The following is a 16,566-nucleotide window of genomic DNA, read 5'->3' on the forward strand; positions in this document are numbered from 1 at the left end:
TGGGCAGATGGCAGAGTGTGGCTGTAGGCAGATGCCTGTGACTTCTTTATGTGGACCACCTCAGTGCTATGGACTGACAGCAGTTTCCATGCATAACTTCAGCTTGACTTTTGCCTGCTGGTTGTGGTTTTGTGCTCTGAGATTCTCCCCTCTGCCTTTAGCTTTCAGGCTTGTGTTGTGCCTGGTTAGCTCAGCAACAAAAAGAGTCAGAGGGCTGTGATCTAGCATAGCAGAGACTCTGCAGCTTCAGAGATGTCCTTTCCTTGTGGCCTTGACCCTTGCAGGAGGTTAGAAAGGGTCAGTAGATGAAGGCAAACAATACCCGTCAGCCCATATGTCAAACACGCATCTTGCCTTTTTTCAGCCTGCTCTACAATGTGGAACAGATGTCTTCAGGGACCTGTGTATTTGCAGTACAATCGCTGCTACTCACTGCTTTAAGTGAATTTGCAGTATCAGGTGGGAATCCAGAAATGCCACGATTTGTCAGGGCAGACCAGCTTCATGGCACGAGTCTCACTGGAAACTGAAGAAAATGAAAGTAGAATTGCCTAGGCTGAAATGCCACCATCACCTGCAGCTTGAGGATGGGACCTACTTGGAACCCAGTCCTCACCACAAAGTTGTTCAGTCCCAGAGGCTGACTGATGATGTAGACATTGTTGGGGCTTTTATAGAATCATAGAATCATTAAGATTGAAAAAGACCTCGAAGATCATCAAGTCCAACCATCAGCACGATACCAGCATACCTACTAAACCATGTCATGAAGCTCCACACCTACATATTTTTTGAGCACTTTCAGGGAAGGCAACTCCAGTACTTCTCTGGTCAACCTGTTCCAATACTTCACCACTCTTTCAGTGAAGAAGTATTTCCTAATATCAAATCTAAACCTCCCCTGGAGCAACTTTAGGCCATTTTCTCTCATCCTATCACTTTTTACTTGGGAAAAGATACTAGATAATATTCCTGTAATGCTGAACAGGACCAGCTGAGGGATGTATTTCCACATCAACTTCCACAGACACCCTCTCTCCTTTCCATTCTCTCTGCGCCAGCAAACAATTTCCAATTCTCATTGTACAAAGGCACCAAGTTTCAAGGGATTTGCATGTAAAATGCTCCTGTTCACCTCAGGCTTGAATGAGCCATCAAAATGCTCATCAGGGATCTGCCTCCAGAGGCACACACATGTGTACACACAAATTGCTTGTCCGTGGCTGCACCCCAGCAGTGTGTGAGCTGATGTGGTCCTTGGGCCACCTCCGAACCTTTATGCACAGACAGCAGAGCTGGTTGCATTTACTTGGCCAACCCATGCTCCCCTCCCCAGCAAGATTAGCATGGACAAGACAATCTGCAGCTCAGGAAAATTGGGGAGGGGGGAAGAAGGAGAAAGGGCATGAAATCCCCCAAAGCAGGGGGGAGGGATGCTGTTTATGGAGTGTCTGGCTTTGTAGGGCGGGAGATGGAGGAGTAAATCCCTTGCACCCACGCCCTGCGGGGCTCCAGGGGTGGGTTTATTCAATTGCTGTGGATAGAAGGAGGAGCCCACCTGGGGACAGAGATAACGGGTGGTGGTGGGATTGCTGTTCTGCAGCATAAGCCGAGAGAGTTATCAGGGCAGAAACTCGGCTTCTATTACCATGCATTAGAATAGATTAGCAGGCAGAGCAATTAGCATCCTCACTGTATTTGGCTAAGTGACAGGGTTGGTGGTGGCAGGCAGGAGGCATGCCGGGAGCTTTGACAGGGTGGTGTTTCCCTCCCCATCCGGCAGCCCAAGCTTGCTGGGACATTGAAAAGAGCAGGAGTGGGAGTGAGCTTTGATAGTGGTCTCAAACTTTTTATGGGTTTTGGTCCCTGAAACATTGCCCTAGGGAGGTGTGAAGCTCCAGGCTGTGAATTTCAGCTTTCTTGAGTTATTTTTTCCATGTCTCTTTGACACAATCCACAGACCTCTGTGTTCCAAAATGCCACAAGTTAAAAATCCTGGAGCCTTGGCTTCCATGGGCCATTCCAATAGCTTTTCTTCTATCTTTGCCGACATTCATTTTTGATGCTTTTTGGAGCAGGTTTTGCAGGGAGGTGGGGCTGTTTGTGATTACAGCCAAAGATGAAAACAAGGATTCAACTCCTTCCTTGGATGGAAATGAATTTGCTGAGAAAACTTCCCCTCCTCTCACCATTAGGACAAGTTTCCAAGGAATGATCCTATGCATGATCTCAGCTTGGATTTGTCCTTCTTTCCCCACAGTATTTCTTGCCTTTCTGTCCTGAATGGAGCATCCCAGGCAGTGGATAAAATTTAACCCCTTCATGCCAGAGAGAGCTAAATTTCAGCTATCTCCTAACAGGGATGGAGGACAACCTGGAGACCAGAAAGAGTAGACAAGGAGGAATGGCTATTCAACACATCACCACATAAAGTTTAAGGTCAATTATGTCTACATCTCGACATTTATAGCATTCCTATTCTTAGGACCCCAAGGGAACCTGGAAATGTCAAAACATTGCTAAAACTGACCTTAAACTTTACATGCAAGTGGGATTGAATCTCCTTCCTTTTCCTTACTTCAGCCAGAAAATTGCTTTGACTCCAGCAGAGGGAAAGGCAAATTTCAGCTTCTCCCTCCTTCCCCAGCCATGCTCCCCCCTTGTGATAAGTCCTCCTCAGGAAACACTAAGCCAGCTCTATACGTTGGTCAGACTTTGGTTAGAACAAATCTCTTATTGCATCCCCAGATCCCTTTAATTGCTTTGTTCCTGTCTCATCCTTCTTCCCATCTGGGAAACCAAAAACTTTTCATCAACAAATGAAGTTGTCGTATTGGACCTTATCCTGAAAGAGGTCCCAGACTGATGAGACTGATCCAGACTATAACAGTCAGATAGCTTGAATCTCCAGAGACATTAAATTTCTTCCAGAGAAACGAATATTTGTCTGTGTCCTGCAGTCACTTTCCAGGACTCCTGTTCCCAGCCGTAGCTGAAAATGCCATTAGGATGGTTAGCACTCGGCTTCCACTGAGCTCCCTCTGCTGTCCACCTTGCAAAAGGCATCACCTGGCTCATCTTCGAGTAGACATCCCCGCCAGCCTCTGAGCAAGGACTTCGGGCCAAGCAGGGACAGGGAGTTTTGGGCCATATCTATGCAATATTTGTACCGGGATGGCAGGCTGGAGAGGACAGGTAGGGCTCAGTGCTGGGTCCAGCCCTGTTCAATGTCTTTATCAATGACCTGGATGAAGGCATCGAGTGCACCCTTAGCAAGTCTGCAGATGACACTAAGCTGGGTGGAAGTGTCGATCTACTGGAGGGTCGGGAGGCTCCAAAGGGATCTGAACAGGCTGGACCGCTGGGCAGAGTCCAATGGCATGAGGTTTAACAAGGCCAAATGCCGGGTCCTGCACTTGGGGCACAACAACCCTGTGCAGCTACAGACTAGGAGAAGTCTGTCTGGAAACTGCCTGGAGGAGAGGGACCTGGGGGTGTTGGTTGACAGCGACTGAACATGAGCCAGCAGTGGCCCAGGTGGCCAAGAAGGCCAATGGCATCTTGACTTGTATCAGAAACGGCGTGACCAGCAGGTCCAGGGAGGTTATCCTCCCTCTGTACTCGGCACTGGTGAGACTGCTCCTCGAATCCTGTGTTCAGTTCTGGGCACCTCACCATAAGAAGGATGTTGAGGCTCTGGAGCGAGTCCAGAGAAGAGCAACGAAGCTGGTGAGGGGGCTGGAGAGCAGATCTTACGAGGAATGGCTGAGAGAGCTGGGGTTGTTTAGCCTGGAGAAGAGGAGGCTGAGGGGAGACCTCATTGCTCTCTATAACTACCTGAAAGGAGGTTGGGGAGAGGAGGGTGCTGGCCTCTTCCCCCAAGTGACAGGGGACAGGACGAGAGGGAATGGCCTCAAGCTCTGCCAGGGGAGATTCAGGTTGAACATTAGGAAAAAAAAAATCATGGAAAGGGTCATTGGGCACTGGCAGAGGCTGCCCAGGGAGGTGGTTGATTCACCTTCCCTGGAGGTGTTTAAGGCACAGGTGGATGAGGTGCTGAGGGACATGGTTTAGTGTTTGATAGGAATGGTTGGACTCGATTATCCGGTGGGTCTCTTCTAACCTGGTGATTCTATGATTCTATGATTCTATGATTCTATGATTCTATGAAATGATCGCCTTCCAGATGCTGCCTGGCTTTGTGCAGAGAGAGGAAAACCTGAGTGATGCAGTGGTAGCAGAAGTCTCCCTGTCACCAACCAGGCTCTCTTGTTTGCTCTAGATTTGCCCAGGACACAAATTCTGCTGTGGTACAAGACCAAAGACTTTGAGGAACAGTCATCCTTTCTGTTATTTCATTTTGGAGGAAGAGCTCCTTCCCCTTGGGGGCAAGGAGCATGGCTACTGGACCCTGTCTGCACCTCGTGCTATATTTCAGAGTCCCAATTTGTTGGTCTGTGCTTGAGCTGGGGACAGGGAAGCCTCTTCTGTTTGACCCTTTCTAGCCACCTGCAAGTGTAATCTGCTTCACCATGGGCTCTTGATGAGCTGGGAAATCTCAGATTTCCCTTTGGAGATGAAGACATAGAAGAAACAGAAAATCATTGTCTCTTGCCCTTTCTTGCTCCAGGACAGCTGGGATCATATGGGTTTCTCGACATTTTCAAACTGAGATCTAAATAAAATTTCCCTGAAAATTTCCCTTCATTCCCTCTTTCTTCCTCCATGGGAATTTTCCTGAACGAATGTAGTTTCCAAACACACCTGGACGAAGAGACCAGAGAAGGTGTCAGAAAGGTTAGACTGTGAAGCATGGGAAGGGATAGGAGTGCTTGTGGCTCAAACCATGGGCGTGTTTACACCAGCCCTGAATATTGCTCTCCTCACAGAGAGTCTGGCATGTTCATACTGCCTGCTGGACCCTTCACCTCCACCTTCCTCCCACGTCTCCATTCCAGCTCCACCAAGGTTCATGTTCACGTTCCCCATATCCTGTTTTCTCTTGGTTGGACATGAGGAGATCAGGACATACATGACAACCCTTGTGATAAGAGTCAGTGAGACAGATAAACAACCTGAGAAGAAGCAAAATGGTTGGACTCGGATGATCTGGTGGGTCTCTTCCAACCTGGTGATTCCATGATTCTATGAAAAAAGGGCAGGACTGAATGTTTGGGTGAATTTAAGGGGAAGTGCTGAAGAAACAGAAGAAAAGCATGGGCAGTTGCATCCAAGTACAAAAACAGAACTGGGAGGGGATGAGTAAAGGGATAGGGTGATATCTCCAGTTTGCACAAGCCGAGAACCCCAATGTAAGTGACCCCTTACCATGACAAAATGCCCAGAAATCATAGAATCATAGAATCACCAGGTTGGAAGAGACCCACCGGATCATCGAGTCCAACCATTCCTATCAAACACTAAACCACGTCCCTCAGAACCTCGTCCACCCATCCCTTAAACACCTCCAGGGAAGGTGACTCAACCACCTCCCTGGGCAGCCTGTGCCTGTGCACAGCAGGTCCAGGAGGGCAATGAACAAGCTGGGGAGATAAATGAAGATGCCAAAATGAACCCTGTGTCCCATCCTCCCCTGGCGACGTGTCCTTGCTGGAGCGAAGAGGTGTGAACTGCTACCCACCTGCCATCTCGAGTTTACCAGCACTGGTGGGAAGGTGTATGGAAAGGGTGGCTGTGATTATTCCATCAAAGAATGAGTGCATTTGTCCCCTGTGGGAAATGTCATCATTTGGAATCAGAAAAGAAAGCTGAAATGTCAAAACCTTTTGCAAAACAGCAATGCCCACAAATTACCTGCTTGGAGATGGTGGAAGGCTGTCATTTTGGTTGGCTGACTGGACCCAAACCGTTAAGCTGTCTCTCATGCTGCTTCCTCTGACCTTCGGTATCAAATACAGATGCTTCATGTCCCTCTTATTCCCTGCAAGGCCACTTTTTGAATATTGCAAAGCAAAAGCAGTCAAAAGAAAACTGCTGTGCATCAAATGGTGAGGCTCCTCCAAAAAAGATTAATTTGATTGGATTTTATTTCTAGGAATTCAGGGTTTTTTTAATGGAAAGATTTTTTTTTTCTGAATAAAAAAATTGTATAATGTGCTAATTGCCATTTGTGAAAAAAAAGCCCCTCTGTTCTGAGCAGTGTCTGATCAGATCCAATCATCACTCTTTTGTCCTGAAAATTGTTTTTAATTGACAAAATTGCAGATAAGACCTTTTCCATTGCCAGAAAATTAACATCTTTTTTTTTTGTCTCGTATTAGAAAAGTTGTATATTTTGTCCGCTTTTGGGAAAATGAATTTTTTTTAAAAAAAAGAGAGAATCAAAATGTCTTTTTTCAACAGCTATGGATGTAAATAAGACAGACTCAGTCAGGACTATGTGTTGTTTCTCTGGCTGCACTATTTCTAACTCCCTAACAAATAAAGGAAAGAAAGAAGGGAAAAAAGAACTGCAGAAACTTACTTCTTGGCTTTTTCCTCCCAGGACTATTTGTCTCTGTCTGTTTTGTCCATGCAGGGTTTCAGTTAGTTTGGTCTCCAGCAGAGACCACCAGATCTGGCTAATGGTGTGAATTAGCAGAACAACTTTGCACCTCTCCCAGAAGCCTTGTGGCCCCAGGCCACCACATGGGTCTGTGAAGCAGCTGAGCACCTCCAACACTACAAGTCCAAATTATAAGAGAAACTCATTACATGATCTTATCAGGGTTTTGCATGCTTTAGAAAATAACTAGCACTAGAAAGACGGGGCACAGGGTCCATCAAGCCTTTTAAGTTCATTTAATTTGCCATCACAAGTGATACTACGGGCTGCCTTGCTGGCAGGTCTGACTAAGGGAAAAGTCCATAGCTCATGAGACTGTGAAGTAGTTTGAACCTAGTGAATGACCAGAGAGAAGGACAGAGGTCTTGGTCTGTGGATTTCTCAGTGCAGTGTCTCCATTTTGGTGCAAGAAATGGGAGCTGCAGAGCTGCAGTGGCACTCTGGATGAGATCTTAAGAGCGTCTACAGCTCTTCCAACCTCTCAGCGAACTACTTGGAAGGGGAGAGCACACTAGAACCTTAACCTTCTGGAATAGTACCTTACCCCTTTGAATCTGGTGCCTGTAGAATGTGGCCCCAGCAGTTTGTTTTAGGTGCGAGATGCCCGACCTGGGAAGTCACCATGATCTGTTGAGTCCCAAACTAGGACTCATCACCAGGACACATGGGCTTTGTTTTTCTCTCTGGCGTGCATGCATCTGTGCCTCACTTCCCTGTCTCTGCACGGTAATGTTTCAACCTCACAGAGGTGTCGTGAAGTTTAATTAGCTCCAGGAAAAGCCCTTTGAGGTCCTCAGATGAGAGATGCTGTAGAAGCGCAAAGTATTAATTTAACATTATTAAAATAATTGGTTAGTGGATGGTGAACAGAGGGTGAGTGTTAACAGTATTTATTCTTAATGGGAGATGAGGAGGAAATAGCATTCCTCATGGTTCAGCGGTAGGACTGGTTTCTCAGTGTTTGTGCTAATGGTTTGGACAGAAGCAGGAGACTTGCAATTGTTAAAGATGCAGTTGATAATGAAATAGCAGGTGTTTTTGAGATGTACAGAGAAGTGCCATGTCTACACCATAATCTTATGCAAATGAGCTCAGGAGTGGAATATGCTCTTTTAGATGTCTTAAGTGTAATGTGATGCCGCTGGGTGGGAGTTACACATCAGCTAATTACAGCATGAATAGCATTGAATTAGGTTATATGGCAGTGGAAAGTGATCTCGGCGTATTGACAGACCCAGCCTGTTAGGGTTACTGGTATTTTACTAAAATGAAAGAGTTATTGGCAGTACAAGTTTGGGGTTTTTTTCTGCATAAGCCATAATAGACACACCAGATGAGAGCGCAGCAGAGTCACAACAATCTCCTGTGGCCCAAAGACATGCTGACTCTCAACAGGACAATAGAAATGATTAGTTAGGGTTGGGATTTGTCATTATCCCGTTCGCAGTCCAGCTGTTGTGTGCAGGCAGCTGCCTTCCAGGTGACCACTTTTCTAAGGCAAGGACTTGCGTCTGGAAGTACTTATTTATTAAAAATCCCATTTACCTTTATTTACAATCTGCTGAACTTACTTTTTGGGCTGCACTGTCCCCTCTAGGCAAGCTGCCTTCAGCAGCTGGGTACTTTGTCACATTTGTTTCTGCATTTCAGCCAACACCATTCAGGGATTTGAGAGGCTGATGCTGGAGGGCACTACTTTGCTCTGCACACTCTGAAACAATTTTCTCTGCTGTTTCCCCCCACTCTTGAGGGAGGGCAGAACAATTTTTGGTAGTTCAAAGGAAGACTGGAGGGGGAAGGTAACTTTATGACAGATCTATACCTTTTTCTGCTGCCCTGAAAAGCCACTATATTTTGCCTCTGAAGAATCTCAGTTGTAGTTGCTGGGCAGAAACCCAGGAGGCTGTGGTGTGCAAACCCATAGGATGCTCCACATGTTCCGGCTCATCATAGATCAGGTGGTCAAGGAAGAGGAGATGAGGGAAAGCAAAAGGCTCTGCAGAAGAGCCCTCATCACTCCCTTCTGTGTGGGCAAAACTGCAAAACGCCACTGGCAGGCAGCTCCATCCCTTTAGAATTGATTTATGCAGCAGCTGGGATCAGTTACCTGGGATGAATTATGCTGCTACCTCAAGGGTCTGTGATGCTGACTTGAGAGCCTGAACCCTACCTGTGACCCAGACCTCAGCTTCATTGCGTTCAGCTTGGCAGAGCCCCCAAGCTCCCCCATCATCAGGCACAGCTCGGGGTTTGAGTTCCCCCCCCATTTTGTTTTAAATTAAGAAATTGCATAGAAATAGTCAGTCAAAGTCAAAAGTTAGAAAGTGGAAGAATTGAGGTCATCCATGGAAGAAAGGAATAATAAAGTGTTATCTTGCAATTAAAGTCTGGCTTGCAGTATGTCATTGCAGGGAGCAGATTTAGGAGCGCAGAAGCTTCTTTCATTCTGGCAGTACCTAATTCCTGAGAGCCTGACACTGCAACCTTAACATTATATTAAACCCAGGCTTAGTTTGGTTTGGGTTTTAATTATTTGGATAGAAACACACCTTACAGCAGATATCAAGGCTGCAAGATGCATCAGTCTAAGATAGAGTGAGTTTTTGGCCTGAAGAGCTCCATGTCTTTAATGTGTGTGGCAGTAAACAGTGGGATAAAATATTGATTATTACGTTCCAACTCAACGATGGGGCTGGGAATTCAAAACACATTCCTAGATGCTTGACCTATACCCATGAGTAGTCCTCCTGTGCAAATGTGCTGGATGTCTTTGCAGCCTACTGTGCAATTACGCTTGAACGGACCCTGGCTATCTGCCCGATTAATCTTAGAAAATCCAGACACTTCTGTCACGCTGCAGCTGGAGGAAATAAATGGGAGGTATCTGGACATCTTGAAGAATTCGGGCCCTTGTGTTTTGACATCAAGCCCAAAAGGGTTTCCTTCCAAGCTGTTCTCAGGATGGGAGTTCCCACGCCTTGCAGATCTTTGATGGGATCGCTGTGTTTATTTGTTTTATAGAAGCGCTTACAAAAATCTCAGCTCAGCATTTTGCCTTGGCTTTCGTTCCGCAATAGGGGACTTAACAGTTTTGGGAGTAGTTAATCAGCTATCCATCCGACCCTCTGGAGGCTACACATTTAAAATTCCTGATCCAGTACACGACAGCGCTAAAAGGGACTTAATGGGATAAAGGCTCCTAGGGAACAGAGAGCAGGAGCCGCAATGCTGCTTTCTCTCTTAAATCTGCAAAGCAAACCAAGAGCGTGCTGAGAATGGCAGAGATCTCCCTTTATGATTCCCGCTACTGGAAACACAAAACTTTCCTCTACCAGAAATTTGAGTTTGAAATTAGGGTGCTCATTCAGCCTTCCAGTACTCAAAAGGGGAAAAGGGGAAAGCTGGGGAGGGGCTTCTTATCAGGGAGTGTAGTGATTGGATGAAAGATAATGAAGCTTCTTAGAAGCTGCAAGAGGGGAGATTTAGATTGATATTAGGAAGAAATGTTTTTCTGTGAAGGTGGTGAGGCACTGGCACAGTCTGCCCAGAGAAATCACGGATGCCTCAACATTGGAGGTGTTCAAAGCCAGGTTAGACGAGGCTTTTGAACAATGTGATTCAGTGGAATGTGTCCCTACCCATGGCAGAGGGGTTGGAATTGGATGATCTTTAAGGTTCCTTCTGACCCAAACCACCCTATGGTTCTGTGATTCTATAATTTTCTCTATTGTCAGCCACTAGAGAGAAGCGAAGCTCTAATGTTTTAGGTTACACCCCAATCTTTGTAATATTCTGGCTCAAACAGATATTGGGTTATTTTTGCATGCATTACCTTAGATCCCTGACTGCAAATACAGACACAATCTCTGCTCCAAGGAGCAAGGACAATGAGGAGTGATCTTGGAGCTAACCCTCCAGCAGCCCCTGCGTGCTCTTACAACTAAGACTCCGAAGTCTGGGAGTAGGTGAATAATTTAACATCCACACTTAGTCTTTATAGCTGATTTTAATGGGGGGTAATAGCACTGCTAATAACAAAATCCATTGAAGACACCCTGTGCAAGTCCATAACATTAGCTTAATGGCAAAAGGTAATTGGCATGCAGTTGGAGCTGTCCTTTTGTATTAACCCTGTGGATTTCCAGGCAGACATCTTCCTTGAAGCGATGGCCTTGGAAGTGCATGTGGAGTAAAATACAGATATATTATGCTAAGCAAATGCAAATCTGGATTGAAACAGGGCCCTTTGCTACCAATTCACATTGCTAGCTTGTGTTTACACTGGACAGACAAGACAAGAAACAGTAACGGTGCTGCAAACACTGACAACAACTTTTGTGTGATGTAAACATCATGGGCTTGTGCACGCAGGTGCTGTGCACCTACCACTTTCACTGAACTGTCAATAATTGGGAATACCAGAATTTTTAAGATTCAACCCTGGGCACCTCTAGTCAGGCATTTTCGAACCAAATACTAAAAAACCCTCTACCTGCCAGGGACTCCTTAGCAGCTGCTGGGTGATGGATTGGAGGGTTGCCCCTTCCCAGCAGAGAGGTACTGGCAGTCCAGCAGCACCACAGATTTGCAAGCTCTTCAGCAGGACCAAAGAATATGGATTACACACAGTTACTCTAAAAGGACTTCCCTGCGTAAGATGTCCCATTGCCCTCAGACAGGACAGTATTCAGGGCTGTAGGCTTGCCCAGGTGAAGGTTATGCTGTACTTGCTATATGGGTAGAGAGACAGAGCATTTCCAGAGCTGTGCATCCTAGCCAAGAGAAGGGACTTTCACCCAACAACCCTCCCCCTTTCATGATGTCCTTGCAACTCTCCAGACTGAAGCTGAGCAATCCCACAGCTGCTAGCACTGGGGGCAGAGACCAAAGGGTACAGTGTTGACTTACCATCCAAAATGATTGCTCCTTCCAAGTCTCAGGGTTCTCCTCACAATCCTAGCCCGGCTTTGTTTTAACTCTGTCCCTCTCTGTTCCCATTTGCTCAGGTGCACGAGGAAGGAGCGATGTGAACGCTCCAGCGAGCCTCGGAGATTCGCCTCGGAAATGAAGCAGTGTGTGCGGCTTACGGTGCATCCCAACAACATCTCCGTCTCCCAGTACAACGTATTGGTGAGGAGCGTTAATCCTTGTCCCCTTCAGGTTTAATCTGCTCATGCAGTCTCACAGACCCAGGTATGTGTAGCCTGGGTTCAGCATGAGTGGGAAGGACTGGCATCTTGATGCAGGAGGTTGTCCAAAGTCCATTAATGTCTCCAGCAACATTTGTGGCACAGGAAAATATTCAGCATGAGATGACATTTTGGCCTTGATTATCCCCTGTCTAGAAATGTGGAAGAGGTCTCCCTGTTTGCTATGAGGAGATGAGGGCAGGTCTGAAGGGGCTTCATTCCTTGCCAGTGTTGTGTGCATACAGTGAAGCTGTTCAGTCTCCTGGGAGAGGGTTTTGTGTATGGCTGGGCTTGTACTTCAGGCAAGGAAGTGAAGTAATGAAATGACAACCTAGGATAAGGACAAGTGAAGGATATCATGTCTTAATTCAATAAGCTCCAGTTTTCTATCATCTTGAGTGGAACTTTGTCTTTCTTAAGCCACCAAGAAATTCACCCCACTCCTGCTCTGCACTGAATAGGCGGAGCAGAGAGGATGCTACACAGAAGAAACTAAGGCTGCCAGGCTTCAGGCTTTCATGACCTTCCTCAGCCTTTATGGCCTTGAACTACTCAAATTAAGGGCCAACAAAGCCACACAGTAAATGCTGGCAGAACAGTAGATGATACTGATAGTTTTCTGTATTTGAGGCAAGAAAACTCCGTTGAAGGTCTAACCAGTTTGTGGTTTCTCTCCTGACTCGTGACAGCAGTACCTTACATGGTGAGATCCCAACACCCTCTTAGAAGAAGGGAGAGATGTATTTCACCCAGGCTACTAGGGCTTTGCCCTTTTGACCATCCTAATTTGGTCTGAAATTGAGATGATAACCCAGGCCTCAAAAGCTCCGTCTCTGGATGAGTTATTCACTAGCCCCATATCTTGAAAGATCTAAATGGTGTAGCTCAAAGTGCAGCTGCCAGACATCTTCCAGGTGACAGGTTTTGGAGTGCTAGGGTTTCTTCAGTGATAATGAAACCAGCCTTTCAAAGCCTGCATGTCCAATCATTGCTGCTTTGTTTCAGCCTCTTAACTTTGCTGTGAACTTTACTTTCCTAGGCTTCAAACAAAACTGATCTGAGACATCTTGAGTCCTTTGTTCTTCTGGGAGTTCAAGGTTTCTCTTTCTTATTCTCTCAGTAGTCATTGGATTCTTTCGTATTGGAATAAATCCTGGGGGACTAGGTGGCTCAAGACAATTGAAATTTATAACAGATTAGAAGACCATTACCCCTAGGTTACTCTAGCAGGGCAAGTCAACCCAGAGCTGCTGGGACCAGGAGTTGCCATTGCCTGTTGCCCAATAATCTGCATGAACCATTCCCCGGGAGTCTTGACCCAGTCCCTGATAGACTGGTGGTCCAAGTCATCCACAGTCACCACAGATAATCTGGTAAATAAGGAGGGGAACACCAATGAGTGAGTGGCTGATGGTGTTCTTACTGAGTCTCACCTGGGTCAGTGATATTGAGTTCTTGCCTACAGAGGCAGAGAAGTTATCTGTGTGACCAAACAATATTTTACACTTTAAGCACTAAAAAGACTCAGAAAATTGTATTGGAGTTAGTTTCAGTCCAGAAACTTGGAAAACAGAATCTCTTTCACTCAAGGGCTGCTGCTCTGGGGTCTCTGAGAAGAGATACTTTATGGGGGGAAGGCGCCATTCTTCCCTCATCACAACAGTTCCAGAGCGGGTGTGTGGGACTTCTTGTCTGCTCAGAGTGTGCACTGGTTCATGATGTTTGTTGTAGAGCACTACTGGTCTATCTATTAGTGTTATCTTCTGCCTGGCACACCTTCATCCTGCATTGCTCATGCTCAGAGCAAAGTATTTGTTAAGCAGAATAGCTTCCCCTTCTCCATTACTGGTAGTGTATTAATGAGCTGGCAGAATGGATTTAGTCCAAGTGCTGAATCCATCCAAATAATTAAAGCCTTTTTCTACTCCTCAACCAGTACAAAAAATATTTACTATTTCCATTGCCCCAAAATGACAGAACTGCCCTAAAGGCTTTTGTCAGCCAGGGCTAAAGCCCGTCTGCTCAGCCTTTTTCCCTGACAATGTCTAGTTTGAAGAAATAGCTCCAAGCGTTCTCTAAGTGAGGAAAACACAGTGTGGGAGTGCAGTAAGCATTATCTTATGTTAACATCCTCTCCTGCTTTGTCACCTGGACTGATTTCCTCTGTTCTTTGTGCTGGCAGAAACAGCACTGCAGCATGCATTTGTGTCTCTTTTCAGTGACTGTCACCTCAAAAGGGGTCCCATCTGTCTTATGGAAGAGGCAAGTGTGGAGAGCATCTGCATTTGTGCCTATGTCAAGTAGCTGGCTCTAGTAGTTGGTCACAAAACCTCTGAATTTATACTAACCAGTAGGTCATCAGCAGGTACTAGAAGTACTCTGTGTTCTGCCTTCTGTGTTCAGACATGATCTAGTGGGTTGGGCAGGTCCCTCAGTGATGGAAAGCAGTGATGCAAGACCTTAGCTAGTCTGGGAAGGTAGCAGCATGAGGGTCCTTCTCCAGAGAATAAACATGGTAGAAACCAGTCATGAGATTCCTTTTCCTCATGACCGTGGGCAATGACATAGCAATGCAAGAAGGTATTGTGAACTGTAAGAACGTGGGCAATTTCTCCTTCACACTTTTTTTTTATGTTTGGCTTCCCAATAAAACATGTCCCCAGGACCAGCTGCTTCTTTGGTGGGATGGGAAGGAGAGGTTTGTTGTTCCTTTAGAGACAGCTGTTTTTTGTGGTGGTCTGAAGGCTGTAACTAGACTCTCCTTACACAGGAACTTGGTGACAGAGCGCTCCTCCATCTGCTGATGCTAGGAGAGCAGGCCGTAGAGAGTTAGACTGGAGCGCTACAGTTTCTCTGTAGCCTGCAGAGTGCCTCTTGTGAGTAGTAGTCACCTTCCTCAGAAACCGCGTGCCCTGGGGCCACCAAAGCCCCAGTCTTCACAGCTGACTCCAAAGACTCCCTGCCTAACCTTACACTTGCATGACAGATAGTGAGCACCCCCTCCTCTCCACTGACCCAGCGAGCACTGGGATGCAGTGCAGTCGTCCCTGCATAGCCACGTACCACTTGTGTCAGCATCAGCATCTCATCCCCTTCCCCCTCCACACACACATCCCTCTCCTGAATCGCTGCTTTCTGTTGAAGGAGGATGCTCTCTCTAGCAAGAGGCTCTTTGTCCAACCTCTCCAGTGTAATTCTCTCCTGCTGCCCCAGCTCTGTTTTTTGGCTTAGCATTCTCTCTTTTCTTTTTTTTTTTTTCCTATCTCTTCTTCCCTCCCTCTATCTCTCCTTGCAGCTGGTCTTGGAGACCTACAATGTCCCTGAGCTGTCAGCAGGAGTCAATTGCACCTTTGAGGACCTCTCAGAGATGGATGGCTTGGTGGTGGGCAGTCAGATCCAATGCATCTCACCAGCTGCCAAAGAAGTGCCCCAGATCATCACAGAGAATGGTGGGTATCTCACAACTCCTCTGTCTGCACCGCATCTTCCTCCTTTCCACCACCTCTCCCTCTTTTCCTCACCCCACATCCCTGTGTCCCTTTCTGCTTTCTCCTAGAGCAGAGTTTGGCCCATGGGAGCCCAAGGACAAAGTATGCAGTGCACAGGGAGTAGGTGGCATGCTATGCTGGGACTTGCTGGTGGAGCTGCACGACAGCACACCCGTAGCATGAGTTTTCAGTGTGTGTGCTTATGTGTGCTCACGTGTGCAAGTGTTCAGCTGCAATACCAGTATCTGTGGTAAGGTGCTTGTGTGTATGATAGTAAGTGTTTTCAGACTGCCACCGAGTGGCTGTTGCATATATCTAGTAAAGACAAGAGATGGGTGTGGGATATTTGCTCAACTTCTGTCCAGGCTGGTGTTATACAGCCCAGAGAATGAGGCTGTACATCCTCTCAACACACACCTTTCCACGCAGCAGCCTGAAAGTCCCACAGACCTGAACGATTCTGTCTGTAATTTCACGCTGCTCCTCCCAGATTTAGATCTGTGTGGTCAGTTCCTTGTCGCTGTCCCAGGCTGTTACTGCCTTCAGATCTTCTGGATTTGTTACTGCCTCCATCTCCCAGAATGGTCCAGCACAGAAAAATACGTTGTCTCCAAGGATGCTCCTTCCACCCACGACTTCCTGACCTTTTTTGTTTCCCCTTCCTAATACCTTTTCTAGGTGTAGAATCATAGACTCATAGAATCATCAGGTTGGAAGAGACCCACTGGATCATCAAGTCCAACCATTCTTATCAAACACTAAACCATGACCCTCAGCACCTCATCCACCCGTCCTTAAAAACCTCCAAGGAAGGTGACTCAACCACCTCCCTGGGCAGTCTGTTCAAGTGACCAATGACCCTTTACATGAAAAATTTTTTCCTAATGTTCAGCCTGACCCTCCCTTGGTGGAGTTCGAGGCCATTTCCTCTCGTCCTGTCCCCTGTCACTTGGGTACCTTCAAGGTACCTTCAAGAGCACCTGTGGCTCTTTGCAGGGGCTTCATATAGAAAGGTTAACCCTTCTGATAACCCCAAGAGGTGCAGAGTGGATGCTGCCATTTTTGTCCTTGGTTTCTTGTTTCCGTAAAGTTTGTCTCCGAGGATCCTCAGGCCACAGAAAATGAAGTGAAACAAACAGTCCCTATCATCTCCTCCCTGCTGTCCCCAAGCTGCACACAGCTGAATGTGCCCTCCTTTGCAGTCCCAAAACAAGCCCCCAGTGGCTTTTACCATTTAAAGGTCCCACTGAGTTCTCAGTCATGTTCGCCTACCAAGATAGATGCCAAAAGCTATTTCCTTGATGTGGACATCTGTCCCAGGCCA

General features: G+C 46.6%; 1 protein-coding gene across 1 annotated transcript in view; it reads left to right on the top strand.

The window, feature by feature from the left end:
* Positions 1 to 16,566, top strand: part of PLXNA4 (plexin A4) — a 488,098-nt gene that overhangs the window by 356,033 nt on the left and 115,499 nt on the right. The window contains exons 6-7 of the mRNA XM_069860812.1: positions 11,572 to 11,695; positions 15,050 to 15,203. Coding sequence (XP_069716913.1) covers positions 11,572 to 11,695; positions 15,050 to 15,203 — 278 coding nt within the window. The remainder of the gene's footprint in view (positions 1 to 11,571; positions 11,696 to 15,049; positions 15,204 to 16,566) is intronic.

This window comes from Phaenicophaeus curvirostris, chromosome 1 (genome assembly GCF_032191515.1).
Source record: "Phaenicophaeus curvirostris isolate KB17595 chromosome 1, BPBGC_Pcur_1.0, whole genome shotgun sequence".
Lineage (NCBI taxonomy): Eukaryota > Metazoa > Chordata > Aves > Cuculiformes > Cuculidae > Phaenicophaeus > Phaenicophaeus curvirostris.